Raw genomic sequence first — 13409 nt, forward strand, 5'->3', positions numbered from 1 at the left:
GCATCAAAAGTCCATGAGTAATGCTCTTTGAAAGTACTGGTCAGGTTTTTTCTGTAGGCTTTTTCCCTGCTACCACTAACATACATTGTTGGGAAAATAAGGCAGGCTTCTATGAGCATCATTCTTAAAGAACCCACCTGAGCAAGACAGCTATGGTACAGTTTCTGGAAATGTTTGTACTCAGAGTGCACATAGTGGCTGCCTCTGTATGACCGCCTCATCACACAATATTAAGGTCTGCTACAACACCCCAGCTTCAGGGAATTATGTTTTGTGATTTGGCATCTAAGGTCTTAGAGTGTTGGTATTTTCAAATTCTAGAAGAGTGCTTGCTAATGCTTAAGAAGGACAATAAGCCCTCAACCAGGACTTGTTACACATCCAAACAGTCAAGAATTTTTCACCTTTGCTCTAGTTTCAGGAAGCAGACTGTAGAGGCCCCTGGCAAGATATTACCTGTTGGTTGTTCCACCAACAGTAGGCAATGGTAGCATACACTTCTATCAGGGTACATTTAGCCGATGTGACATTTATAAATACTAGTTATATGGAAGGTCTAAAAATGATAATTTCTGCAAGAGCCATGCCAGTTCCCTCATATGAACTCCACATTGTTTTACTAGGCTCATGGGTCCAACATTTGCCCACTGCAGTTTATTTTATAGAAGGTGGCCATCCTCATTGTTATCCGTTCCCCATGTATAGTTACTGAACCTACGAGTTTTGACAATTAAATTATCCCACTGGGGCCACATATAAAGCTATAGTGTGGTTTACCATTCACACTTTGACCAAACATTGTGTGGGCATTCATGCCTCCAAGAAGTGCATTCAAGCAAACTGTCCTTAAACATTTGTTCCAAACATCTTCTACTACAGCTCTGGAGACACTGGTTTAAGAAGGACACTGCTTTCTTTTCAGTCTATGCTATACATGTGATCTACAGCTCCACATGCTGCAAATGAAAAACATACTGGCCTGTTAAAACTGGTTTGCTGCTTGTAGTGCTGTAAATTCACATACATGCTCCCATTTCACCAAAGGCAAGCTCAAGCTATGACATAACTTTAGTTACTTTTTAAATAAAGTTTTCCTTTACACAAGTATAGAAGGACAGTCCTGCTTCGCATCAATACTGTTACTTATTGTCACTGTACGGGAAACCACAATATGATATAGAGTATATTTGTTGGTGCCATGGTAGGTTTTGGTGGAGAGAGGACTTTGAAACCGAAATCTCTGCTTTGAGGTAAAATGACTTGTAGCATCCGTGCCAAACACCAGATGGTAGAGATGTGCAAATCATGTGGGTTTACAGCACTGCATGCTACAAACTGATTGTTACAGGTAAGTAACATTTTCCTTGCTCGACAAGACAGCAATAGGCTATCTTCGGTGCTTCAATATTGTCCATTTTGTACTGGAGATCTGATTTCCTGAAGTGGAAATAATACTTTGGGCAAGACATCTGATTTAATCTGAATTGCCTCTCATCTATCTACTTTAACCCTGTCTTTGAGCCAAATCAAATGTACCTTGAAGTTAGGACAAGTTCTCAGCAATATTCCAGTTGTACAGCTTCTCATTTATTTTGGAGGATAGGGTGGAGGATCACTTGATGAATTGGTAACTTAATGAAATGTTCATTGATCAGCTCCATCTTAAGTTGTTGAGCCACAATGAGGCCTCTAGTTCCAAGCCTTAATCGCCAAACAAGGATTTGCCATTTTTTTCTCGTCCTTCTTCCCTGATCCAGTCCTTACACCTAAGTTTTATCTCCAACTGCAGAACATATTCCCTAGCTGTCAAAAAGAATTCCCCTAACATGGCCGCCATTTACCCAACCATCCCAAAAAGGGGAAACAGTGACATCACTTCCAGTCAAAATAGCCAGCAAAGTAAAAATACAACAGAAATCATAAACATAACCTAATGAATCCCACCTTCAGAAGGGAGTGGGGAGGCCAGGACTGTGTCAGGGAAGACCAGGACTCGGAGTAATGAAGATTACCGGTAAGTAACCGGGACATTACCTCCCCGTCCGTCTTCCCTGACCCAGTCCTCACACCTGAGATTTATCTCCAACTGCTAAACATATTTCCTAGTTCAAAATAATTCCCCTAAGATGGCTGCCATTTACCCAATCATCCCATAAAGGGGAAACAGTGACATCACTTCCTGTCAAAATACAAAGCAAAGTAAAAACACAACAGAAAGCGTAAATATAACATAATTAATCCCACCTCCGGGAGGGAATGCGGGAGCCAGGATTGTGTCAGCAAAGACCAGGACTCAGAGTAGTGAAGATTAACAGTCAGTAACCAGGACATTCTTCACTGTATAGGAACCAGTGTCAGATTTGCACCTTTAGATGTCCAGTGCTGCTTTTACCAAGAAGGGCATGAAGACATGGCTTAATGCACACCTACCCTGACTTGGCTGAGCTCACGACCAATCTTGCAAATGAATAGAAATTTGAATTGGGCAGGGGAATGGGAGTGCAGAATATTTTTTGTTTTTACTTGATATTTTTGTTTATTTTCTTCTCCTTTTTAGCGGACTTTGGTGTTTCTGCAGAAATCACTGCATCAGTGGCCAAGAGGAAGTCGTTCATTGGGACCCCTTACTGGTAAGTACAATGCTCATCCTTTCCCCAGCATCACATTAAGCTCAATCAAATAGCGTAGAGGACTGAATACTTGCTGGAAGTATCTTCATGCAACTTGAAAATGAATTGTTTGTAAACTTGTAGTCTGACTTTCCATTTCATCTTTTCAAGGTCAATAAACCCACTACACATCTTCAGGGAATAACACTCTACCCAATTTTGAGTGTTATCAGTTGTAGGAAATAAATTAGGGACCACATACTTGAATGTTAATTAAAGAACCCAGATGTTTTCTCTATTTCTGGGCACAGAACAGAAACTTGTGATACCTGGAAATTAGGGGGAGGTACTGTGCACGTTTGTTAACCCTGGCCCCTAATGCTCCCCATCTAGTTAGCAAGCATATCATATTTACACCACTTATGATGTGAGTTACATGATACTGTTTATTATGTAGTGTGTTTTTTACAAGTGGTTAATATTAAAAATATTATAACTTTATTTTGCCCCGGCTGCTGCTCCCTAATGTGCAGCCTTGCTCCTACTCTCTGAGAATAGAAGCTAAGGAGATGACCAAATGAGAATGTGATGATTTGTTTTCCAATCCTACTTCTTTTCCAACCTCTACATATCTGCTTGTCTCCTTGTTGAACATGCATTCCTCCCTGTCTCCTCTGCTGTTTGCAGGATGGCACCAGAGGTGGCCGCCGTAGAGAGGAAAGGTGGCTACAATCAGCTCTGTGACATTTGGGCCATAGGAATCACCGCTATCGAGTTTGCTGAGCTCCAGCCGCCTATGTTTGACCTTCATCCAATGAGGTAAGAGGTATCGTTTGTTTCACCCACATTTGCAAATGTTTGTCTACCGGCCACCCTTAACAACCATTTCAAGGCTTTGGCATCCCATACTAAGTCGAGCCTACCAGGCAGTGCAAGCTGTCTGGTTGCAACAAAAAAATACTATTGTTGTATTACCAAGATCTTATAGTGAATTTAAGGATTGAAGGGTTGCCCATTGCTTACCATTGGTTGGCTTTATTGTCAATATTATTTGCTTGCTTCTTATTCAATGGCTTGCCTTGTCCATCTTGTGGTTGTCCCTCCCTTGAAGCATAGCCTTATTACTTGTGTTCTTCAAGTGCACACTATTGCCAACCAGCCACCCAATTCCATTTCAGAAGGTTTAGTCCTGTTAAAAGGGGTTATTTTGACATGTCGAATTTGCAGTTAAAACCTGCACAGCTAGGCTACTGGTGTCAAGCCTGCAGTCATGTTTACATTGTCACTGTGGTGGATGGTACAATGGGTGTTGCAGTCCACTTTTGACATTTAACTTACAAGCCCTGGGTACAGAAGAGCACAAGCACTCTACTGTGTTCTATCGCCATCAAAAATAAGGTTTGCAAAAGAAAATCAGGGTGACCCTGAAGCCTATTTGAAGCCTGCCCTTTGTTCAAACTAGGCTAGAGGCAGGGAGTAAATTATAGTCAAAACCTGTATCCTTACTAGCCTATGCTTGGGAGGCACCACATACAGGATATATACAGGATATATATCATAAACTGCCTGACCCTGATCTGAATAAGACCTTGAAAGGCAGATATATGGCTCTCTGACCTAACCCTTAGACCAAGAAACAAACAGTACCCTGACGCCAGAGCTCCCACCACCATCCGGCAAATACAGGCCCTTACTGCAAATTGGGTGGTATAGGATGAGGTATTTACCACATGTGGCAAATACCCTTACCATAGGCTGATTTAAGTGTGGTAAATACATCCCTGTTCAAGTTTTCAACTTGAAAATGTGGCACAAAAAAATTGAATTTGTTTTAACTCACCGAATTCCACATGGTTTGCTTTTTTTCCGGGTCTTTTCCCCTCGATAGCTTGCTGCAGGTTTGTCCTGCTGGAATCTACAAGTTGGAAAAGCTTAGAGGGTGTACCAGTCATCACACAACTCCTAATTCCGATTCTTGTGCAAACTCTTATTTGCACATGGATTGGTATTTAGCTCTTAATTTGTAATGAGGGACTAAGTGATGGTCAAAGAGGATTGATACATTATTTTGCGGGTACTGATAAAGGAAGTGCCCTTTTGCTGCCCTCTTTTTCTTCATGATAGTTGCAATTTTGACACTGAGTTCCAAAACAATTTGAGACTTGCAAGTACACTGTAGGATATTGCAAATTGGCTTCCTGTGTTTATGAATCATGCCAATTTGCGCAGCATAGGCTTTGCGATTGCAAAACACTTCGGTGTACACATAGCCCAAAACTTCATGTGTTTTGCTGTCCATATCCCTTAGATGTTGCATTGAAAAGAATGCCTCTGTCAGCCAGGAAGTCCTAACCAAACTATCTGCAAGTATTCTACCCATCCAAGTGTTCTTCAGCTGTGAAATCAGGTTCAGCTCATCGAAGAAGCAAAATATCCATTACTTGGATAATGGATATTACCTTAATGGGAATTCTGATATCTCTTGGTACTTTCTCCCACTCCTTCACAAAAACCAGCCACCCACCCTCTCCAAATATCTACAGCACTTCAGAGCTACATTTCAGAAAAACAGGAAACAATGGGATATGCACATGGAGTTAGTGGGGATGGGTACTTGTAGGCTCCCACCAAAAACCTTTAAAATCTCTGTGTTTTTGTAGGGGAGTAGTTCATCCCGTTTTGGGCTGCTGTCAATTAGTAACTCGTTTTGAAGGAGGAAGAAGAGCAAGGGCAAAGAGTAGCCTGCTCACCTTGAGATGGTTTTATCAAAGCAAATATGAGGATGACAGTGGTTTTATCTGTCTCTGCTCTAGTGTCTTGTGTCTCTGCCTCCTTTACCTGGAAGCCCTGCATGTCCTGTATTAATCTGTCTCTTCCTTTTTACTCCTATGATTAGCTGTGCATGTCATGTCCATCTACTGCTTTATCTCTTTGATGAGATTTGCATGTCCTGTGCCCCTCCCTCTTCTCCCTTGTTTTCTGTGATGAGCTTTGCATATGCAGGGTCCCTTTGCCACTAACCACTGTATCACTTTGTGACCCCTGACTGTTGTGCGCCCCTCTTTTTAGCCCCCTTTAGCCATGTAATTAGAACTGCATGTACTCTATTAATATGTCTGCACCCTTACATCAGTAATATGCTTTGACATCCTTTGTCTTTCTTCCCTTGTCTCTGAACAGCCACAATTTTTCTCTTTTCCCTCTTCATATTAAATATCTTTGATTTGGTGAAATTACCTTGTTCATTCTTCACAGGGCATTAATGGTAATGTCGAAAAGTAACTTTCAGCCGCCTAAGCTTCGGGAGAAGGCACGTTGGTGAGTACACTGGCCTGTGCAGTTGGGCATGTTCTTGAATATGCACTGGGAGTGAAAGAGCTGAAAGGTTTGGGACAATGTGTTGGGAGCCTTCATTTATGGAATCTTGTGAATCACTTTTACTTAAGGAATTGACCTCTGCAGGGCAGAATGAAAAAAGGTATTGACTGAGGTATTGGAGCACTGAGAGAGAGAATTCCTGCCACCAGAACAAAGGTCTGAGGCGCTAGGTGGGCCTTTATTGTTTGTCCCCAGGGTGATCATTGAAGAAGTGGATCTTCACTTCCTTCTTGCAGATTAAGATTGAAAATGGAAGCCTAATGCACATCCTTCGTGCGGAAGGATTGACTCATGGTTTTCTCTTTTTAAATTGATCGCTTTAGCGTTTGACTTTGCTTTGGGTCCTTGTGTTGCATTCGCTTCGTGAGTTAATTCGTTTTTTGTCCAGTTATGGTTTATGCCACATTTTGATGCTTTACAATTGAAGAAGTAAGCTTTAAGCACTGCATGAGGTTTTGAGGGGCCATCAGTTTAGGAATTGAGGAGTTTGTAAGTTCTCAGTCCTTTCACAAGGTCAACAGCCCAGAGCTTGAGTAGTCTACTATCAAGCCTGCTTCGGGGTGGCAGGGCTGTGCTTTCTGCATGTGAAAGGTAGTTCTGTGCTGCCTATATTTCACTGGCAATGTGCTTCTTATTGAAGAGGCTCTATGGTGAATGTAAGTGATTTTATTTTGAATGTGAGCTGAGGTGTGCATCTCTCCTGCTCCATGTCAGACTACCATTGGTTTGTCAGAAAAAAAATAATTTTCAAACTTTATTTTGATTAGTTTTGTAATAAAACAAAACCAAAGCAATACTGAACACCCAGCAGATGGATAATGCTTACAGCACTGCTCGCGCAGCGAGACTTCATGTAGGAGCTTCTGAAAGCTGACCACACGCTCGTGCGTGTGCTTTTGTTATCGTTGCAGGCTATTGGGCGTTGCGTGCGTCTTTCTAACAAAGACAGCACGCAATTGGGCAAATACGGGCGCATGTCCCGCATTTGCCCCGCCCATGGCCTATTGGTGTCTGTTACCCGCACGGCCGACATCTGTTTTGCATTATCGTGCCCGATAATACAAAACAGATGTCTGGCTGTGGCGTGCGCACCACTTGCTTGCTTGTTGTCAGAAGGTCCCGCCATGTGAACAAAGTCGGGGTGCAGAAAGAGACCAATAATTTATCTCCGGGGGGATCCCGAGAGTGCAGTAAGGCTTTGTGCAAAGCCGGAACCCGCTGGTTTCTTTTCGTATGTCAATGCTCCTCTTAATTTAATTATGAGATTTCAGAAAGCCTAACAGTATCGTGTTTCAGACTGGGTATTGGCTACGTAGACGTCATTGCCCTTATTTTTAAGAGGTTCCTAGTGTGTTGAGTTATGGTAATACATGGGGCACATTTCATTTTTGGGTGACATTGGGTCTCTGAGTGTGTACAAAATAATGTTTCAATTTGGGGCTGCACATACTGCTCTCTTGTCAAACGTAACACATAAAGGCCCTTTTTACTGTGGCTGCATGGCCGTAACCTAGTCTTTGTATGTGATATATGTTAAATAAGAGAAAACATGAATTTTAACCCCTCGAAAGCCTGACAGCATTGCACGGCGTTGTAATTGCGCACGTCTGCACATGTTCGCAGGTATGTGCTCACACCGACGCAGGATCAGGATGTGGCTTGGAGATGCTTGTGTGCTACGCTCCTGCACATGTATGCCGAGTCCATGATGCGGTCATTAGCACGATGTCTTTCATGAGTCTGTGGGAACTCGAGGGCCTGCCTCGGCACCCCTCTTCTGCGGCGCCGCACCCTGGAAATGAAATATGTCACGTGACGTGTGATTTCAGGCCTGTCCTTGCACACCTTCCCCGGTACACTATCCACAGCCACCAGCATCTCAAAGGGACATTGAACGTGTCACACGCACAGCCAGCATGTCATGGGTGCAGAGACAGCATTTTATAGGGACAGTCAGCATGTCACACGCAGCATGTCACGGGTGCAGAGACAGCATTTTATAGGGACAGTCAAACATGTCACACGCACATATTGCATGTCACGTGTGCGGAGACAGCATGTCACGGGTGCAGAGACATCATTTTATAGGGACAGTCAACATGTCACACGCACAGCCAGCATGTCACGGGTGCAGAGACAGTATTTTATAGGGACAGTCAACATGTCACACGCACAGCCAGCATGTCACGGGTGCAGAGACCGCATTTTATAGGGACAGTCAACATGTCACACGCACAGCCAGCATGTCATGGGTGCAGAGACAGCCTTTTATAGGGACAGTCAACATGTCACACACACAGCCAGCATGTCACGGGTTCAGAGACAGCATTTTATAGGGACAGTCAAACATGTCACACGCACATCTAGCATGTCACGTGTGCGGAGACATCATGTCACGGGTGCAGAGACAGCTGGCATGTCAGGGGTGCAGACACAGCCCTCTTCTCACAAGTCGATGGAAAGCCGACATTCAAGGATGCAAGGACACCCCTCAGCGCAAAGTTGCAGCAGGTGCAGAGCTAGAGAGCATCCCACAAGTGCCGCGAAGCCAGCGTCTTACATGTTCTCTCGAAGCCAGCATCTTACATGTGCTGTGAAGCTAGCATCTCACAAGTGCCGCGAAGCTAGCGACTCATAAGTGCTGCGAAGCCAGCATCTCACAAGTGCCGAGAAGCTAGCAACTCACAAGTGCCAAAAAGCTAGCATCTCACAAGTGCCACCAAGCTAGCATCTCACAAGTGCCAAAAAGCTAGCATCTCATAGGTGCCACCAAGCTATCATCTCACAAGTGCCCCAAAGCTATCATCTCACAAGTGCCCCGAAGCTAGCAACTCACATGTGCCCTGAAGCTAGCAACTCACAAGTGCTGCAAAGCCAGCATCTCAAGTGCCGCGAAGCCAGCAACTCACAAGTACGCGAAGTATGTGAAGGGAAAGCATCCGCTCGCTAGTGCAAAGCCAAGCAACAGTACAAGGACATTTCGCCAGCGAGTCACAAGCACTCATAATCAGAGGAACAGGCCCAACAGCACGTCCCACGACACATGGTTTCCTACGGTGGAGGCGGCGTTTCTCGCATAATTATACATTTGCCACACTTGCCTCATAATCATCATCTCCTGCAGAATGTTCCTTCTCTTCTCGCACATTGTAGTCAACCCTGCCAATTTCATCCCATCTGCTATGTGTAAGACAACCTGTGGCGGCACAGGGAGAAAGAACCTGGCTGAAAACAGTTGTGATGTTACAGCTATATTAACTGTGCCAAAAAAATCAGCTTGCACGATCACCTAACCCTGTGTTCATCTTAGTAACGCGAGATTGTTTTCGTGCGTGGGCATGTATTATGCCCTGTCTTTATTGACTTTCCAGGTAATACAGATTCAGTCTTGCAGTCCTAGGGGACAGGGTTATCTTTTTAGCCCATATGTATTCAATTACACAATACTGGTTATTGCACCCAATGGCTGCCATGCGTCAGGTATTAACAGAACTGCACTTCTAGTTTGCATGCATGCTCCGCCCCTACAGCTCAGTAAAGCGGGCAGGGGAGGAGGCAGCTTCCGGCAGGCAGTGCTTCCTCGACCATAAATATCACACATTGCGCTCGGCCCTGAAAGGCTGCGCGGGGAATCTCAGACGGCTTTTCCACATGCAATTCCCACCTCCTCCATCATCCCCGGCCGGTTCTACATGTATCGATGCACTTTAGGAACCATCGATCCCGCCGGGCTTTAATTAAAAGCCCTATGCAAAATATGAACCAGTCTGCCTTTATTAACTCTTTCCGCCCTGCCGTCCCTAGCTCAGATTTAAACATCACACTTTCCCCTCGTTGATTGGGCTGAAGAGGACAGATGATCAATTTTATCTAAGATATATGGGCGCGCAAGACAACTGTTAATGCTTCTATCTATCGGGCTGGGGCAAAGAGGGCCTAATGTATTCTAGAAGCACTAAATATATCCCTTTCCCTTCTGAGGGGCCCAATTAAGAGAGCGGAGAGCTGCCAATCACGGAGGAATCCGCGAATATCTGCGGAGATGCGGCCACGGAGAGGCTCGCGTCAATGCCTGCTTTTCGGGGAGTATTCACCTGGTAAGCCTTGTCCGCTGGGGTCAGGCATCCCATTGCTGCTATATCAATGCGGGGAGAGCCGCTGGCCACGTCTCCGTGATTGTTGTTTACTCCTGCCAAGTATATGTTTCTACCACAAATAACAACTCTCAGATACGAAAGTGATTATTGAATAATCATTCTGAAGCACAAATCTTGGTAGAACAGGGCTCCGAAGGGCAGCCCCGGGCACTTCCATGTTACTCGCCCTGACTGTCGCACTATGAATACTATATAGGTCCATTGTTATAGTTTACATTATGGATTCCGCACCTTAGTCACGTTTGTCGGGGGAGTGTGATCTTAATTATCTGTATGTTTTTACTTATGTATAGCGCTTTTAATAGTTTATATTGGATGTATTAACTGCTTTCCATTGCACTTTAATGCATACAATCTGTATTTGAATAATGAAAATGATTGACTGCTAGAGCCAGCCAGGAGATACCATCTCCTCTAGCTCCTGCTCACCTTTTCTTTTTTAAATTTTCGTGCATGATTTCATCGCTCTATCTTTCGATTGTGTTTTTCTTAATTTCTCACCCGAAATATTTTTCTTCCTTCTTTTAACCTGTTTCCCCATCAGTGTCATTGTCTTTAATTACTTTGCCTCTTCCATTTATCATTTACTTTCTTTTTCCTTTAGAGTCTGAAGGAAGCTTTCTTCCTTTTGTCCAATTGCTGACATTCCCTCCTTTCCTTCTCGGCCTCATTCACTTTCTCTCCTCTGCCTTTTGCTTCTTCTTCCGGTCTGATCTCCACCCTTCCTCCCTTACTGTCCACTGCTTCGTTTCTTCTCCCCCACTTGCCCCTTCGTTCCTTCCCCTGAGCTCTCGTCTATCCCACCGCCCACAAGGCCACCTTCCCTCTTCAGTTTCAAGCTCCATCTTCTTACCTCACCCTACACCAGGGCCAGTCACCCCATTTCTTGTCTTCTCGACAATGCTAACAGACACGAGCATGGATACCCACGAATGTAGACACTTATGTGCGTGATGTGAGATATATATATATATATAGAACCAGTCCCTCTCTGCTCTTCACTTGAGCAGAAGAATGAAGGTACGGACCTCTCTCCTCCGGAAGAAATAACAAAATCCCACAACAGCAGAGAGTGGGTGAAGCAGGAATTTATTCATCCAATATCGATGTCAAATTATCTTAGGACCAGTGTCCTCCATGACGCGTTTCGCTCCACGCAGGGAGCTTGATCACATGATATATATATATATATATTACCTACTGGCGGTCGCCAGTAGGTAGTTATAGTTAGGACCTATTATCCATAGGAAATCCGCAACATTCTATTTGGAATAACATTGGCGCCGGTCGAAGAATGTTCGGTCCGCTCCTATTCTGAAAGTCTCGGGGTGATTCGTCAAGCAGGGGCCGAGAAAAAAGGGGGGTCCCAAAACGTGTTTTCCCCATGCAATTTTCCATAGGGACCTTTAATCGCAGCTACAGCCCGAACTGCTAAACGGAATGACATCAAATTTGGCAGAAAGGTAGACCTTGGTGCAGAGTCGTGCCTTTTGGCTAAATGGTGTAAATCCGTTCAGTAGTTCCTGAGAAAATCAAAATTGAAATCACATATATATATCTATGGCCGCGGTGGATCCGCGCACCCTAAGCGCACCCTGCCGAGCACGAGCTGTATGCTAATTGGCTGTCAACACTCCAAACCAGGAAGTGTTGGCAGTCCTCTTGTGCCACGGTAGAACCGAGGCACAAGAAAGCAGAAAGAAAACCTCGCAAAACGCAAAAAGTGGGCAGGGTACAAACACCCTGACCCCCTAGGCCTGCTCAAGGGGTCCCACAAGGACCCCCATGGCCAAATAAAGCATTTAAAGAAAAAATGGTCGAGATTCGCGCACCCAGTGAGAATTTCGGCCGAAATGTTTTAAAAAATGAAGCGCGGGCTCCCGTGCTTCGTTGGTAATTAGCCCCCGGGGGGGGCCAAGTCCCGGGGGCATGATCAAAAAAAGTGTGAGGCAGGCCTAATCCCCCCCACACTGCCCCGGAGACCGCCACCCCCGGGGCAAAACATTAATAATTGCGGGGGGGCTCACCCCGCAGTCCCGGGGGCCGCCACCCCCCGGGGCTCGACTTAATTTCTTGATTGCGGGGGGGCACACTGCCCCCCCCCGCAGCCCCGGGACAGCCACCCCCGGCGCTGCCACACCCGGGGCTTTATTTTTTTAAAAACATACCCTGTGTGGTGGGGCTCAAGCCCCCCCACACGCCCCGAGGACAGCCACCTCCCCGGGGATCTAAATATTTAAATTGGGGGGTCCACGACGGACCCCCCCAGCCCTGGGGACCACCACCCCCCGGGGCTTTGTAGATGGTGGGGGGGGGGCTGCGCAGCCCCCCTTCTGGAGCCTTGTGATGACCCTGGGGACCGCCACCCTCCTGCAGTGTCCCAGTGTACCCACCCCCGGGGCACTGTAGTTTGCTATGGCAGGGCAGGAGCCTCACGGCTCCTGCCCTGTCATAGCAAACTGCTTTGCTGTTTGGAAGAGAGAGCAGGAAACCTGCTCTCTCTTCCAAATAGCAAAGCAAATTGCTTTTCCACGGGGGAAGCTCCATCTTAGCAGCTCCCCTTGCGGAAAAGCAATGCCAGCTCCCGCAGGAGGCGGGGAGCCGGCGGGACCGTGGGGAGATTGGGGACCTCCCCACGGTCCTCAACGGAGAGGGCCAGCCCCGGGGGATGGGGTCCCCGGGGCTACAAGTGGCCCGGGAGGGGGGCCACGCGCCCCCTTCCCAAAATATAAAAGAAATACAAAAAAATATATATATATAATAAAAAAAGGCCGGCCCCGGGGGATGAGGTCCCCATGGCCATAAATGGCCTAAGGAGGGGGGCAGGGCAGCCCCCCTCAAATATGAAAAATATAACAAAAAAAGGCCCATGCCCCAGGGGATGGGGTCTACGGGGCCGATTATGGCCTCGGGAGGGGGGCCACGCGGCAACGCCCTGTGGTGCGTTTTAAGTTGACGAATTAATACCTCTTCAATCTTGAGTGTCCCTTGGGGCCAACTAGCCCACCAGGTACCTCCAGTATGCGCCAGGGAGCTGCGTTGCAGAGAGGTGTTCAGAGGCCACGCCCCTTTTTACACCTCTCTGCAACACAGCTCTCTGGCTGGACTGGAGGTACCTGGTGGGCTAGTTGGCCCCCAGGGACCCTCAGGATTGAAGGGGACTTAATCTCCCAACTTAAAACGGACACAGGGCGCGTTTACACAGTGGTGAAGAGAGGGGATGGTGTAGGAAAGTGGCTCTATATATACTGGACCAAAGTAAAAT

The 13409-nt window shown here is 46.1% G+C and overlaps 1 protein-coding gene across 3 annotated transcripts in view; it reads left to right on the plus strand.

Moving 5' to 3' along the window:
* Positions 1–13409, plus strand: part of MAP4K2 (mitogen-activated protein kinase kinase kinase kinase 2) — a 299578-nt gene that overhangs the window by 142647 nt on the left and 143522 nt on the right. For all 3 annotated transcript variants that reach the window (XM_085625928.1, XM_085625929.1, XM_085625930.1), the window contains exons 8-10: positions 2558–2630; positions 3297–3428; positions 5865–5927. In XM_085625928.1, the coding sequence (XP_085482054.1) occupies positions 2558–2630; positions 3297–3428; positions 5865–5927 (268 nt within the window). The remainder of the gene's footprint in view (positions 1–2557; positions 2631–3296; positions 3429–5864; positions 5928–13409) is intronic.

The sequence above is a fragment of the Triturus cristatus genome, chromosome 9 (assembly GCF_964204655.1).
Source record: "Triturus cristatus chromosome 9, aTriCri1.1, whole genome shotgun sequence".
NCBI lineage: Eukaryota > Metazoa > Chordata > Amphibia > Caudata > Salamandridae > Triturus > Triturus cristatus.